Raw genomic sequence first — 14,993 nt, forward strand, 5'->3', positions numbered from 1 at the left:
ACCCCAAGAGGATGTGAAAACAGAACTGTGAGTCTTGCAGCTTCCAGCCAAAGACCGGCTTTGCTCTTAATGCATTGCATCTCCTTCCTCTGCAAGAAGTCTAGGGAGAAACCCCCAGTGATGGTGCTCTATGCTTGTTTCCAGAGAACCTTTTTCTTCCCACAGGCCCCCTGTGTTGTGGGTGTTTTCTGCAGTGCCACAGGAGAGCTGTGCACAGCAGGCCTCTGCTTGCTGTGTATGCTACCTCTGCTGTAATTTCAGCTCTTTTTAACAGGGCTCTTGCTGCTAAAGCCAAGTCAAACCAGCATTGGTCCAGAGTAATATGTGTAATAACACAAGCCAGTCCCCAGTTGCCATCTACTGAACCATGCTAATGTTCTCATGCATTATGGTAAGACTTCCTATAAACTACCAAAGTGTGATGTGACCCCTTCACTAAAAGGACACCACTCAGAGGTGCAGCACCCAAGTGTGTCTGCTGACAGCTGCACAGCATCTCCCAAGGCTGCTCAGACCCCCAGTCCAGGCCATCTCCAGCAGCACCACTGCACGGCAAGAGCAGCCCAGGTCTGCAGAGTGGACATCTCACATGGAAGCTGTAGGAGTCCAGCCTGAACTTGAGACTCAGAGGGCTTCTTTGCAGCTCATTATTATTTATTATTTGTCCTGTAGAAGCACCTGAGAGCTTACTAATATGATCAGAGACTGTTTATGTCAAGTGCTGAACACCAACAGAATAGCAATGATAACTGCCCTTGCCAAGAGGTTCAGAAACACGGATCACTTTGGGCAGAAGGGAGGACTTGAAAGACAGCAGAGAGAGCTGCTAGATCCAGTTGGGTTCCGAGCTCTTGGTGAGACACAAAGGAAATTGCATTTCCCACTGGTTCCACTGGGGTTGCACCTCTCTGCCTCTGGAAGCTTTGCCCCACCATCATACACACACAACCACAGTGCTCTTCTTCAGCCTGGCTTTGTGTCCTGGATTTGAAAGCTGGGAAACAGAGACTGATTCTAATGCAAACAGCCACAGGCATAAGGTAAAAATTATTACAAGAAATACAAAAACTCTAGAGCACATGAACAAACCACAGCAGATGAAGACTCCTTCCCCACAGTGGAAGCTCAATCCTGTTACATGCTGAGCATACTCATTGCCTTTTCAGGACAGGGGGTCAAAAAATCCATGACAGATCTGGACAAGAGAACTCAGTTGGATAATGTTTCTGCTTCAGGATAGCATGTCATGTTTTTCCATCAAGCATCTTCTGCGTCTGGCAAGTGATCAACTTGCAAAGTCCACTGAGACTTTTGGGTGCCCTAAGCTATGATTTTGGGTCAGACCCATTCCATCTCCAATCCTGGAGAGTGCTTATTAGCTGCCCTGCAATTAAGCCCATTGCAATGTCCACAGGGCACTGATTTGAAAGAGAAGGTGCATGTTTTCCAGAAGGACGGGAGGCACAGGAACCTGCTGTGTCATACTCTCGTGTCCCCTTTTGCTGCTGAACATCTGGGGAACAGCTTGTGACTCACTGGAGACCAGGAGGCACCTCCACCCATTCATGCCCAGCACAGAGATGCCACCACCCTGCTTCAGTGTGTCCCATCCAGGCAGAGTCAAGTGCCACTGATGGCTGCAAGCTACAGCCATGTTGCTCCCCAGCATGGAGACAGGAAGGGCAACAACCTCTGTTCCCTGTGTCTTGGGCTGCACCTGCCAGAAGGAACAATGAAATACTGAATAGCCTTCCACGTCACTGAAATGTTGCTGTGCAGGCATGGGGCCAACAGCACTGACCTTTCTTCAGGAACATGAGGTCTGAAGGAGAAGAGAGGTTTGGAAGGAGTGAGGTATCCAGCTGGAGGAGGAACCAGGGATTTCTGGGGCCTACAGAGACGTGTTTCACTGTAGGAATGGAAGCTATCTCCCTTTTTGCTGCTTCATGCTTTTTTGGATTTTGTTTCTTATCAGATGTGGACATGGCTACAGATGCACAGACACATTGGAGTATTGGGCAGGGGCAATGCTGAACAGCAGGGTCACCTTTGAGCTCTTCCACTGTGCCTCTGACAGCCACCTGGACATAAACCACCACCACAAACCCTCTGCTTCCATGGTAGCAGCTTTCTGCATCCACTTCTGGAGAGGCTGAACTGCAAATCCAAGCACGCTCCGCTGCATTTATCAGTACTTTCCCCTCTCTTTGATCTTTGCAAGGCTTTACAACCAGCAGCAACCTCAACCCTACCAACCTGCAGGCACAACCTCTTCCTCTCCAGGAGGGACAGAGCCAGAAGGATCAACACCTCTGAACAATGCTGTCACAGGCTCTAAGTACAGCAAAGCTGTATTAGCTCAGTCTGAGATGGAGGAGAGGAAGAGATGCAGCTGGCAGTCTAAATGTAAATGTGACGGTAGAAGGAGCTGGTAGCCTGGACACCTGGGTCAATTTGTCCCTGCAGAAGAAAGTGCTTTAGCACTTCTGTTGACTATGCAGAAGGCCATAGGGTTTAAAATTGCATCATGAGCTGTGTACAGAGTAAATCAGTGTAGCTGTTGAAATATCATCGGTACCAAAGGAGGTGTATTCAGTGAAATGTTTACAGTATGAATTGATATACTCCCAGATTGCTTTATGGCATCTTGTCTCTGCCCAAGCCAAAGCAAAGAAACACAAAATCAACATCTGAAAGTCACCTGCAAATCAGCCTCCTCTCGTGGGTCCCCACTCAGCATCCCTTGCCATTGCTTCTGGGGCAGTGGGGACACAAATATCACAAGGGAAAGCAATCAGAGCAACCAAAATTGTGCTTCTGTGCACACCGGTGCCTTGCAGGGACCCAGCAAAGTGCTGGGAGTGATTTTGCACTCCTTACTTGGAGAGGATAGAAAACGTTGCCAGAGGACCTATGGCAGACTGTGATAAATTCAAGCTTCTCAGAGAAAACAGTTAAGATACCCTTTCCTCTTTCTCTTGGAGAGCAGAAGGAGCAGGGAAATATTTCCTTTCTTTATTTTCACTAGGACTAACTGCTCTCATTGCCCCTTAATGTAAAAAATATAACCACTTCCCCTTTCCAGGTGCCATAGAGCACTGGAGCTATAGCACAAACAGCCATATCACTTCCCTGCATCTTCCTGACATTTCAGCAAGTCACAGGAATGATGACGTCTTCTCCTCATGCAAGTTATTTTCTTTACCTGTTATGTGACAAATCTGTGCTGTGGCTGAAATGCCCATCCTCACTCCCTGCAGGCCCAGCCTGCTCCCTTTGCCTGAATTTTTGTGCAGTCCTCCATGCCCTTGAGCCCAGCTGTGCAGCAGTGGGGAGATATGGCTCCTCCTCCACATCTGATTGCGTTGCTCTCCGAGATGGGTGGCGTGGTGGGCCAGGGCAGGGAAAGTGGCCATCTGCCAGGAGAAAGGTCAGTGCAGCCTGGGAAACCAGAGCTTGGCAGAAATCGCCCTCTGCTACCTCCGGGTTAGCACAGGTAGATGCCACCTCCGGTGCTGGACTAACAGCTTTATACCCAGTACACCACACATTCTTTTTTTGTCTAGGCTTTTCTGCTTCTGCCAAGTGACAACCCCATTCTGCTTTCTCAACTGACCTCCAAAGCAGAGTATTTGAGACAATAAAAATGCAATGTCTGCCTGGAAACCACCCAGGCAAGCAGCCAGATCTCTAGCCCAGCTCTTCACCTCAAGGCTCACAGCCAAAATCCTGCCCTCAGACACAATTCCTCCTGAAGCCAGCCAGAGAAGCAGAGCAGCATCTGCTCATCAGATCTGGCCACCAGTTACAGTGCAGCCTGGGCACAGTCTGGGCTCTTTGCTAGTGTAGAGCAGCTGAGCTCCACAACGGAGAACAACCTCCTCCATGAGGGTGGAAAGCTGGCAGTTCCTACCTACAGGGCATGCTTTCAGCAGAAAGTTCAGGATAAGACAGACAACTAGAAAGATTTTAATTGATTCAAATGAGAGCTTCTCAGTGGCAAGCAGAGGTGACTATCAAGCAGAGAGGACTCCTGGGCTGCCTATACATCAAGCTTTGCAGTAAACCAAAGCATGAGCAACCCATAGCTTGCAAAGGCCAAGCTAGGGGGGAGCTTGGATATTAGACCACTAACATTTCTACATATTAAAATTGTAGTTATGCTAAACAAGGTCAGAAATAAAGCACCAAAATGTTTTTCAGCTATGGGAATTACCGAAATCAAAGACAAAAAAGCTGAAGACATTTAGATATTTAAGTAGCTGAGAGCATCAACCTTCACTGCTTTTGTCCTTTATTTCTCTGCCTAGGTCAAAAAAGCCTCTGCATATGCATTCGGCCTTGTTCTGACAAGCTGTTAAGGATAAATGCTTACAGACAGCTTTTTCTGAAACAGGTATTTCTTGTGTAACCCTCTCAGTACAGGAGTGTGTTATGACACCCAAGTGCTGCTTCTTTCCACAGCTGACCACCTTTGTCAAGTTCTCTCCTCTAGAGTCTTTAAAAGTTTCCCCTTCCCAAGGTGCCCAGGGAAGGTGTTGCTTTGCCAGATTGAGGCATGCTTGGAATGGGTAACGATGGTCTGCAAGACCTCTCCAGCAGTGCTTGCTGTGCTAACCTTCCCTCTCATCTTCCCACTAACACATACATTTACACATTTATGGGTATATTTATGAGAAAGAGTAGTTTATTATTCATGTCCAGCCTCACACATAGCTTCTTTGCTAAGCTAAAGATGCTGGGAATGGTCCTGTTTGAGACAACCTATGGCTCCCCAGGTGAAGGCTGGGGATGGCATCATTTTCACAAGCAGCTCACAGGAGACATTCAACTTCAAGGGAGCTGCCCCTGGACCATCCAGACCCGCAGCCTCAGGCCAGCACCTGAGCAACAGCTCCTGCAAGTCATCCTGCTGTTTCTTCAATACAACCACAGAGTGTTTTTGTAGTGGTGAGACCATTTATTTGAGAAAATTGCCTATGTCCAGTTCTTTCCTGATTACTACAGTTCTTCACCGTGGAAGCTTCATTTCCCCTTTTCCCTCTACATTTTGACTCCTCAGACCAGAGGTGCTTACTCTGCCTCATTCTTCACAGCACCTACAAGAACTTGGGATTGGTGCAGCCATTATCTGGGCTTTCTGTAGATGTTTATTCTGACAAGCCTTCTTCAAATACAGTTTTCAAAATCGTTGATACGGACCCAGTTTTGGAAAAGGCAATTTGTGCCTTCAGTGCCAAGAAACAAAACATACCATGAACTAATCAGCACTGACGAATTCTGCGGCCTCATACTTTCACATCAGTCTGACTGGGACACCTGGGAAGAGATGTGTCTGTACTAGAGGCATTTCCCCAATAAATACCAGCCGAGGCCTGGCCCTGGCACGCTCATCCAGGTGCAAAGGGAAGAGAAAAGCGAGAAGAGATATCTTAGTCATGGCAAGGCAAGTGTGATGCAACTGCTGCACAAAGAGATAGTTTAGCAATCCCTGGCAGCATCTGCTTGCCCTGGTACCCAGTCCAACTTACAGTGCCGACAACCCACCATCAAAGGACACCAGAGGGACCTTCATCCTGCAGCCTGGTGGCCAGATACAACCCTGGCAATGCAACCGATGGGACCATAGGGCCCTCTGAATTTAAGAGCAACAAAGAGAACATATTTCTTCTATTACTGGAAGCCCCTCCCCACCCCCATCATCTTCAAATGAGCACTCAGTTCTGCAATCCTTCCAAAAGCAGAAATGCAACTGCGCCTGGTGCCAGAGTGATTTTGGGGAAGCTCTGTGCCACACTAACCATTTAAGGTCAAACAGCTCATTAGCCAACCCAGACTAGCACTCAGAGAGGGCTCAGCTCACATCGCAGCCTGAGTAAATGCCATGATAGATGCCTTTGTAAGCACACGTGCATTTCAGGGGACGGTCGGGCCGGATCAGCACTCAGATACTGGGCTCCTGCGGTCTGCCCACATGGGCACCGTGCATGTGCTCCTGAGGCCGGTGGCTCCTGCTCGGGGTCGGTTCCCATTCCTACTCCTTCCAACATCCTCATAAGCCGCACATCTTTGCCTGGCCAACCTCAGCCCCAGGAACTCGAGCACTAGAGGCTGGGGAAAGGCAGAGGGGTGCACACGGTGCGGGAAGAGGGGGGTGTCTGGCAGGCACCGCCGGGCCGAGGTTCGCCCGGCGCCCACAGCCGAAGAGCGAAGGCCCCGCATCACCCCTCAGCGCGCCGCGCTCTGACACCACCACGCGCCTCGCCGCCCTCTTATATAGCGCCCTAAAAATAGCTCGCCGCGCGCCGCCTCGCGAGCCTCGGGGAAGGGGCGGGAGCAGCGCTCCCGGCCAATCGCCGCCGGCGCCGGCGCTCCGGCCCCGCCCCCCGCGCCCCTCGCGGCTCCGCCATTGGGCCACAGCGTCTTCAGGCGCGCGGCGGGCCCCCCCCTCCCGCCCCGCCGTTTACCCTACATGGCCACGCGCTGCCTGAGCGGGGCCGCGCGGCTGCGCGCGGGGGGTGGGGGGGCCGGGCCGGGCTGGGCTTGCTGAGGGAGGGTGAGAGGGAAGCGGGGAGGGAAGCGGCGTGAGGGGGGCGGGATGTGGGATGTGGTGTCCCGAAAATAAAGAGGGAGGGGGCGGCGGGGAAGGCGGTCGCGAACGCGCATGGCCGCGGCGCGGGCTGCGCGGAGCGCGGCGGGGACGTGCCCCGGTGCGGCGGCCGCGGGGTGCTCGATGCGCGCCGGCGCCGCTCGTCCTCCTCGGCCCGGCCCCCGAACCTCGCCGTCCCTCCGCGCTGATCCTCTTTCTCTCTCTCTTTTTTTAAAGTGTGACTGAAACAAAACAAAGCCAAAGGGACGCTGGATCTATCATTGGTTGATTTTCCTCCTCCTTTTTTTTTTTATGACCAAAAACAACCCCCCACCCGAGCAAACAAACACACACAAAAGCAGAAAGAAAGGGTCTTGCTCAGCAGCAGCATGGATGTCTTGGCTAGTTATAGTATATTCCAGGAACTCCAGCTTGTCCACGACACCGGCTACTTCTCAGCTTTGCCATCCTTGGAGGAAAACTGGCAGCAGGTGAATCATTTAAATTACTCCTGTAAATTTCTTAAGCGCAGACAGTCGATGCATTGAGGCTGCATTTCTGACTTAATTTTATTTTTATTCTTTAATTCAGGGTTGGGTTTTTTTGGTGGTTTTTTTTTTTTTTTTTTTTTTGCCGCGTGGGTAGACCTTTAAATCTCTGTATTTTTTACCGTGACAAACTGAGCAGTCCATTCAAATCTGTCTGCCTTCAGTCCTTTCTGAGCACACCCGACAGTACCTGAGATCCGGTGGCATTCTTTAGGGTTTTGTTTTTTATGGTGACTACTATTTATTTCATTTTTGAGCTTAGATTTTTTTTATTTTTCTTTGTTTTGTTCTTTTAAACAATCCTAGTCACTTCTAGCCAGTGGTGACAACTGGCAGCTGGTGGAAATGGAATAGATCATTCTTATTTTCAGGTAATTAGTATATGTCAATAAAAATCGTAGCTTAAGTCGGAGGTGGAGGGTGGGCAGGTGTCTGGAAGCACTAGCAGAAGCTTTAAGGCTAAGTTCAGTAACTAGGAATGTGACTTATTTTTCTTTTCTTTTTTTTTCCTTTTTTTTCCCTTGGAAGATGAGTAGAAACGCACACTTCTCGCTGTCTTGAAACAATGACGCCTTAGGCTGGTTCCAGTAAACCAGTGTGTTTTGAGGCACTGTAGGGTTAATATGCAGACAGAATAAAGAGAAAGATGGAAATCAATTCTTATGAATGCATTAAAATTATGACAGGCAGCATGGATACAAGTAAGACCAAGGGGAAGAGTAGGTTACAGAGAAAAGCTGTAAAAATACACGATGCACCCAGTTGTTAACTGTAAATAGTTATCAGCTGGGATATTGAGAGAAAAGGAAGGACAGCATTTCTGTTTACGACCAAATGTTGTCAGGTAGTTCTGTTTCTTGATGTGATTTTCTGGCAGAGGCGATACACCAGATGAAATTCTGAAAACTGGTGTCTCTTTAAAAGAAAAAAAACATCTGCTGGTGGGTAGAAATAGTGGAGTGTGGCTGGGATGACATGTGGTGCTATTGCAGCGCACGGACCATGGCACTATCAGTGTGAGAATAATGAGCCACAGGATTTCATCTTGCCAGCCTTCACCTGAGTCTTGGTTACTGTAAGGGTAGCCTGTCAGTTTTGGGATGTTCATTTAATTTTTCCTCAGAAGTCCTCGTCGTGTGTGGGTAGAAACGTGGATGGCAGAGCTGCTGGGGAGTACTCGGGCTGTAGCATTGTCAGCCAGCTGGATGGGGCTGGATTTTCAAAGCTTTTTACCCATAGTAAAATAGTTCTGGCTTCAGCTTTCTATGTGTGCACACAAAGCAGAGCTTCATTGTCAGCTACAGGGTGAACACATTCAGGGTTTATTTTGCAAAATGACCGAACCAACTTTGCTTTATCCTCCAAGGGGGAGGGGATGCTTTTTGTTATTAATATTCAGCACACACATCCATGATGGTCACATCTGCTTTCCTTTTATATTTTTAACATGCTAATTAAGCTGAAGAGGTTAATATAATTTAATTAAAAATATTTCATAGGATCGTTGTTGGATCGGTTGCATATTACAAACAGTCCAAGCCATCCAAAGCGACATAGTGTGTTGACATAGCCAGCGTGCTTCAGGCAGTGCTGCGAGTGATACTCTGTCTCCTTCTGCCTTCTTTTATGTGTGGAAGAGCTGCAGTTTGTGTTACACAGTAGCGTGTACCTACCCAATCTCACGGTTACCATTGCAGAATTTAAAGTCATGCTCCTGGTTAAACCCCATTGATTCTCCACGTATGTTAAAAAGAGAAGCTGAAAATAATTTGCTGCGTTTTCCCTTATTTCCTCTGAAATCCTGCAACCAGTGCCCAATGTTTCATAATGCATCCTGTATTTATGGTTTGTTCCCCTGTTGCTGCCTGGACTCTCCTTGCAAACAACAGGCAGCAAAACTGATGTGTCAGTGGTGGGAGCAGCTGAAGCTGGCTGTGCAGACACTGTGCTGTTACACAAGCTTGGCAGACCCACTGACACAGAGACCCCAATTTAATTCTTCTGAATCACTTGCAACGTAATCAAGTATTGGGGGTTTACTTATTTTAGGCAAACTGTAGCAACTTTGAGACAAAAAATGTGTGTGTTTCTAAAGTATCCTTTAAAACTAAAGGCTATAGTTGAGACTCCGGGGAAGAGAGCTGACAGGGTAGTGACTGATTCCTGTGGGATGTGTCAGAAGAGAGAAACAGCAGCTTTAATTTTAAGTAAAAACACTTGAACAAGTCCTGCCTCTGCTCCAGTGGTGCTACAGAGGCTCCAGAGCAGTGCTTCTCCCAGCAGCAGAGCAGCGCCTCAGGAGATTACTTCAGTCTCTTAAAAGGGCACGGCTTGAGGGGGAAAATAGATGTGTGGGTTAAGAGCAAGCTTCTTTATCACATTGTAAGCTCCAGTTTTGTGATTAGCAGCTACTAGTGCGTGATGTGCAGAGGTTAGTCAGTGCCAGGTCCTGCTCTGACAAACAGTGCTTACTGTGGTACCATGAAAGATGCACCTGCCCCATTGAAAACCAGAGCATGCCTTGGGGTGAAAGCGTTGACACAGTCCTGTCTTCCTTTTCTCCTGAGCCTGGAAAACAGTCTGCTAGCTGCTGGCTGAGGAGTATGCAGCTGGGCCAGTTGCTCGTATTTCAGATTGTGAAACACCCATTACTCACACAGGCAGGTTGGTAAATGCTTGCACACAGTCAGCTGATCTCCCGTTTTCCCTTCCCACTGCTAGAGGAACGTGAGCAAGTTCGGTATCTGTGCTTTTGACAATTAGTGTTGGAGTTGAATGAGTGCGACCCAGCATTATGTACAAAACAAACAGATTTTGTGTAGGAACAAATTGTCTCCTTTTGTGTAGGTTTCTGTTATAGAAGGCAAAAATGCAAACAAAGAAACCCTTATTCCACCCTGCACATAGTTTGCATTGTGGAAGTAGAAATACCTGAAGTGGAAGCTGGAAATGAACCTGTGATGCGTTTGATGTTTTTTAAAAACACATTTTGGGAAGGGAGAGCTTGATTTTTAGGCAACAAAAACTGAGCTCCTCTCTGAGCTTTGGGTGTCCTCCTTCAGGCAAAACACTTTTGAGGTGAGGAGGATTTTTCTTGGAGTGGGGATGTCAGAATCTAACAAGTAATCAATAGTACAGTTTCATCAGGAGAGAGAACTTTGTTTAGCTTTTCCAGCAGTGTTGAGCCTCCATGGCACTGAGGAGGGATTAAAGGAAGAGGTGGGCTGTGTGCGCTGGGAAATGAGTCGTTTGCTCTAAGTCAGCTGGCTGGTACCTCGTGTTTCTGCCTGGTGCTTCATCCTGACTCTGACTGAACCGTCCTAGTTCTCTCTGTCCCTGTGAGCTGACTCTGCAGTTCAGGACAGGGCGGGGGGAGACTTCGGCACCTGCGTGGCTGCTGCGCTGCTGTAGGAGGACCTCTGGCCACATATGCCATTGCTCTGGGGGGGCTGTCTCATGTGGCATCCCTGAGATTGGAACCAGACTGCTGGGAGAGGCAGCACAAGGCTGAAGGGCACCTCATTACTCTGCAGAGGAAGGAAGTGGGTAGGAGGCTGTTTTTAAGGGAGATAACTCTGAGGAGCATAGCCTGTGCAGCTGCACATGGTCCCACTTTGAGTGCCAGGCTGCAGAGGGGGGGAGAGCAGGGCTGAGAATTTGGAAGGGGTGGACATGGGGCTTCCCTCTGTTCTTCCTGCTGGGCCTCCACAATGTCATTTAGAGGATCATTGAAAGATCAGGGTGCAGAAGGCATCTTTTGTAATCAGATATGCCTCTTCCTAGGGGTGACATTTTAGACATCCCTATTGTCCTTCTCCATAGGCCCCTTGGTGGACTCAGAACTCACTGTGCTATTGTGAAACAGGGGTCTGATCAGGACATTTTGGGGCTGTCTTCATATTCATGGGGAGCATAGGGCAGTGTCTAGCCTGACAGTTCCCATAATGTCAGAATATGGGAGCGCAAACAGCAGGTGGATGCAGAGAGTCATCCTGTGTAGCTGATGCAGCTGTATAAAAGCAGCAGGGCTTAGGTGCCAAGCCCTGGTTTATTCTGGAGGAGATAGCCTTTCCCACGTGTCAGCAGGCAGCACAGGTCTAATTGGCTGGCAGAAGTGGAAATGGCATTATATTGTTTGCTGATAACCATTGCCTGATAACATTTCCTTTTGCCTTGGCTGACCCAGCTGCTCTCAGCTGCAGCAAACAATGATCCTTTCAAGAAAGATGCACATTTCCTGTAAAGCATAGGATTGAGGAAGCCTTTGTTTTTCTGTTGATGCTTTCATATAGCCTTCTTTGCCTGTTTTTAATCAATTCTTCAAGCCTCAGTTTCCCTCTTTCTGAAGTGACTGACCACAGCAATGCTAAGGCCTAATGGTTTTTGTGGTGCTCAGAAGGCTGTGTTTTGACTCATCCTGGAAGAGGGCTTTGAGATCCCTGTGCTGTGTGAGAGCAGAGTATCCCAGGGTGACTAATCTAGTAGAATTCTTATATCTTAATGCTGACTTTTGCTTGGCAGACAGGGTCATTTTCAGGCCTATAGGAAAAATTTCCACTCCTACTGGAAAGGAATAAATCACACTGAAGAACATTCCTGCCTCCCCATCGTCTCCATTGTTCTAGTTTAATGGCATAGTTGGCCACTACATAAACTAAACCATCTCTTTTAATATTGCTATTTCATCTTGGTTCCAGTCACAGTGTAACACATTTCTTAAGTGCTTATAGTACATCATGCCTCTTGGGAATAACTTTCAGAAATGGTTGACTTCCAAGAACAGCCACATGTGTAATGCAGTGTATTTCAGACTCTGAACGCCGCTCCATTTATACCTGCAGTCCCTCTGCTTGCTCCATGTGCTGAAAGCATGCTCCGTCACCTTACAGAAAGAGATGGACAAAGAGACGAAAGACAAACTTGAAACTGCTGTCTCTGTTGTTACATGATTTCTTAATTACAGAATCTATTGTTAAAAGTGATTATTTTTTGGCATTCTGAAAGCATAGAATCCTGCAATCCACATTACAGGTCTTAAAATAGCAGATTATGTGAATGACTTATATCAAGTGATTTTGAAATGGGGTAAATACCTTTAAGCAATGCACAACCATAATGTGGGTACTCAGCTAGAAAATATTTTCTCTTACTTGTTTGGGATGCTTAAATCTACTCTTCCCCAAGCCTGTACATTTCTGCATGTCCTACTGAATAGGCAGTGCATAAATTAGTGTAAGCTTCATGAAAATCATGATATATAGCTAGTCTGCAGCGTGGTACTTCCATGTAGAAATGGCAGAAGGCTTTCAGTTGCAGATAGTAATTTCATACTTAAGCTTTTCAGGGTTGAGGCAAATGGTATCTTCTGGATATCATTGGGGGACTTTTTGAGCCTTTGTCAAATGATTCTTTACTGAGAAACATTCAGTGTGTTGTTTCTCCATTCTGAGTTAGGAAACATTATAGGGAAGCAAGAAAGAAGCTGCTTCTCTTTGATTGTAGCTGCATGTGAATGACCTTGATTGCAGTTGTCTTAATGAAACAAAGGGATTTTGCTCACTGACTGAGCAGTACTACTGTTTAGTACATTAAGCAATGGGTTAGTAGTACACCTTATCTCCTATCAAGTTTGTCACATTTTGCAGAGGGAAGAAAAATTGTAGACTTTTGATCATCATGCTCAAAACCTCACTAAAAGTTACGCCCAGGCATTGGTAATTGATGGTGGTTTTCTTTTTTGATGCTAAACCCGAATTTTTGGAGAGCTAATAAAGGTGTTTTGAAGAGTAGTCCTGAGTTCCTCTTTCTGCTTCCCTGGACTCTCAAGTGCCTCCTGTCCATTCCCTACATTTACAATGTCCCAAGTGTTTCCAAACTCCTGGCAATGCTCAGGAGCTGGGAGTGCCATTTTTGTGGTGTCTTTTAGACTGACGTTGCAGGAATCACTCACCTGAATTACTGAATTTCTTCTCCCCGCATGTCCTTTTTGTACTGTGGGTGCTTCTGCCCTGGTCAAAATAAGTGTGGATTCACTCAAACTGCAGAGTTCAGTGGATTCTGTAGCAAGCAAACAAAACAAACCTGCCAGGAAAAGAGCCTCTTCCCAACATTGCCACTGCAAGTTAAAAAATCGTGCCTGGTTCCCAGACACTGAGATGGTCTTTAAAGGCACAGAACTTTTATTTTTTAATTTGATAATCTTTATACTTTCTTTGCATTTGAAGCACTGAAGATTTGTTTTGTTGTCTTCTGTTATTAAAAAACAATCCCAAACAACCTGGGATTTCTGACTCTTGCTTGATTCCAGCAGGATTGAGAAAATGCAAGTAAGTGGCATTTATAGGTGTGTACATCAGAAAAAGGTTTGGTCACCAGGCTGTGTTTACCATTCCTGCTCTGGCAGCAGCTGGTGAGGAAGACTGCTTGGCTGCTCAGGTTGTTAGGCTGCCTGTGAGAGTAAGCTGCCTGTGAGCTCATGTTTCAGCCTTTATGCTCAAAGATAGTTAGACATCTTGGATTTAATCAGGACACCAAACCTTTGCTTCTTAGATCTTCAGTTACAAGATGTGTTGGCAGCTCTTGTGTTCTGATCAGCTGCTCTGGGGATCCCTGCTCTGGGTTTGTGGTGCTTAGGCACAGTGCCTGGGGCAGGGGCGGGTTGTGTGAGGCCATGGGGACTCGGGCTCCAGCCCCTCTGGAGCTGCAGGCCCAGATCCTGCCACACCAGCCGCCAGGACAGCTCCTGGGCAGAGAAGCCCATCGGTGGGCTGGGGCGTTGCCTCTGCGAAAAAATCAAAAGAAGATTCTGAAAGGTAAGCTTAAATGCCCCTTCCCAGAGGTCTGGGTTGTCTTTGTGACAACCTGTGCGTGGCACTGATTTGACCCTTCTCAAGTTTTTAATAGGGATTGGAGTTGAGTGTAGGATGGTTGGGTAGAAGGTATTTAATTTTTTTTTTCTTCTAAAGGTTTAATATATCAACTCTGATTTAGTAAGCTGCTCTGAAGCTGTTAATCCTTTTGAAGTAGGTACCCATCCACTCCCTGTTCTTGCATGTGAAGGATCCTTTCCAATCCAAAGCATTTCCACTCAATGCAACTGTGTTTTCATTACCTGTGTTACTTTTTGGAGAAGTGTTAAGAGGTGTGTAGTGTACTGTACAGTACACACCAGAGTCCCAGCTGTTTACACAGGGATGTTTACATCATTTACGCTTGCTGAAGGCCCACCAACCATACTTAAGTGTCATACTGGTTTTGATCATGATGCTTGCAGGCAGTGTGTCACGTGTCCTAATCCCCTTGTTATTTCCCAGCATTGTGGACCTGAATGCAAAGCTGGAGTTTAAATCATACATGGGGTCAACAGCTCATACTCTGCAAGGAATAGAGAAGTAGACAGTGACACAGGCAAGCTTGGGAGACAGGGTGATTTATGGGAAAGGATGTGAAGGAGAAGGACACTGGCTTGTGAGAGGCTCTTCTGAGACATTCCAATTAGAGTCTTGATTTACAAATCCTGCCCTTTAAACCTGTAGCCTCAGAAGGTCAGTTTTAAAGGGATGCTGACATAGGGTTGATGTTTGACCATAAAGGACCTTTGTAAGGTAGCATATTCTGACAGAAGCTGCAGTCAATGGAAGTATCTCCACCTAGATAATCCAAAAAGCCCTGGAAACAGGGTTTGTGTTTTTTGGACAGGATTATCTAGCCCACCTTCTCCCTTGCAGCACTGTCACTGCAGCCTTCTTCTGGTACCACTGAAGTGACTGGGAATCACCGTGAAAATAAATGTTTATTTAGATTGTGCAGTGAGGAAAAAGACATGTGTCAGGACAAGTAAATTAGATTTTAAAAAT

At 47.1% G+C, this 14,993-nt stretch overlaps 1 protein-coding gene across 4 annotated transcripts in view; it reads left to right on the forward strand.

The window, feature by feature from the left end:
* Positions 1–6,712: 6,712 nt before the first annotated feature.
* KLF7 (Kruppel like factor 7) overlaps positions 6,713–14,993 on the forward strand; it is a 65,716-nt gene continuing 57,435 nt past the window's right edge. For all 4 annotated transcript variants that reach the window (XM_030951988.1, XM_030951989.1, XM_030951991.1 and 1 more), the window contains exon 1: positions 6,713–7,080. In XM_030951988.1, coding sequence (XP_030807848.1) covers positions 6,979–7,080 — 102 coding nt within the window. In that variant the 5' untranslated portion in view covers positions 6,713–6,978. The remainder of the gene's footprint in view (positions 7,081–14,993) is intronic.

This window comes from Camarhynchus parvulus, chromosome 7 (genome assembly GCF_901933205.1).
Source record: "Camarhynchus parvulus chromosome 7, STF_HiC, whole genome shotgun sequence".
NCBI classification, from domain to species: domain Eukaryota; kingdom Metazoa; phylum Chordata; class Aves; order Passeriformes; family Thraupidae; genus Camarhynchus; species Camarhynchus parvulus.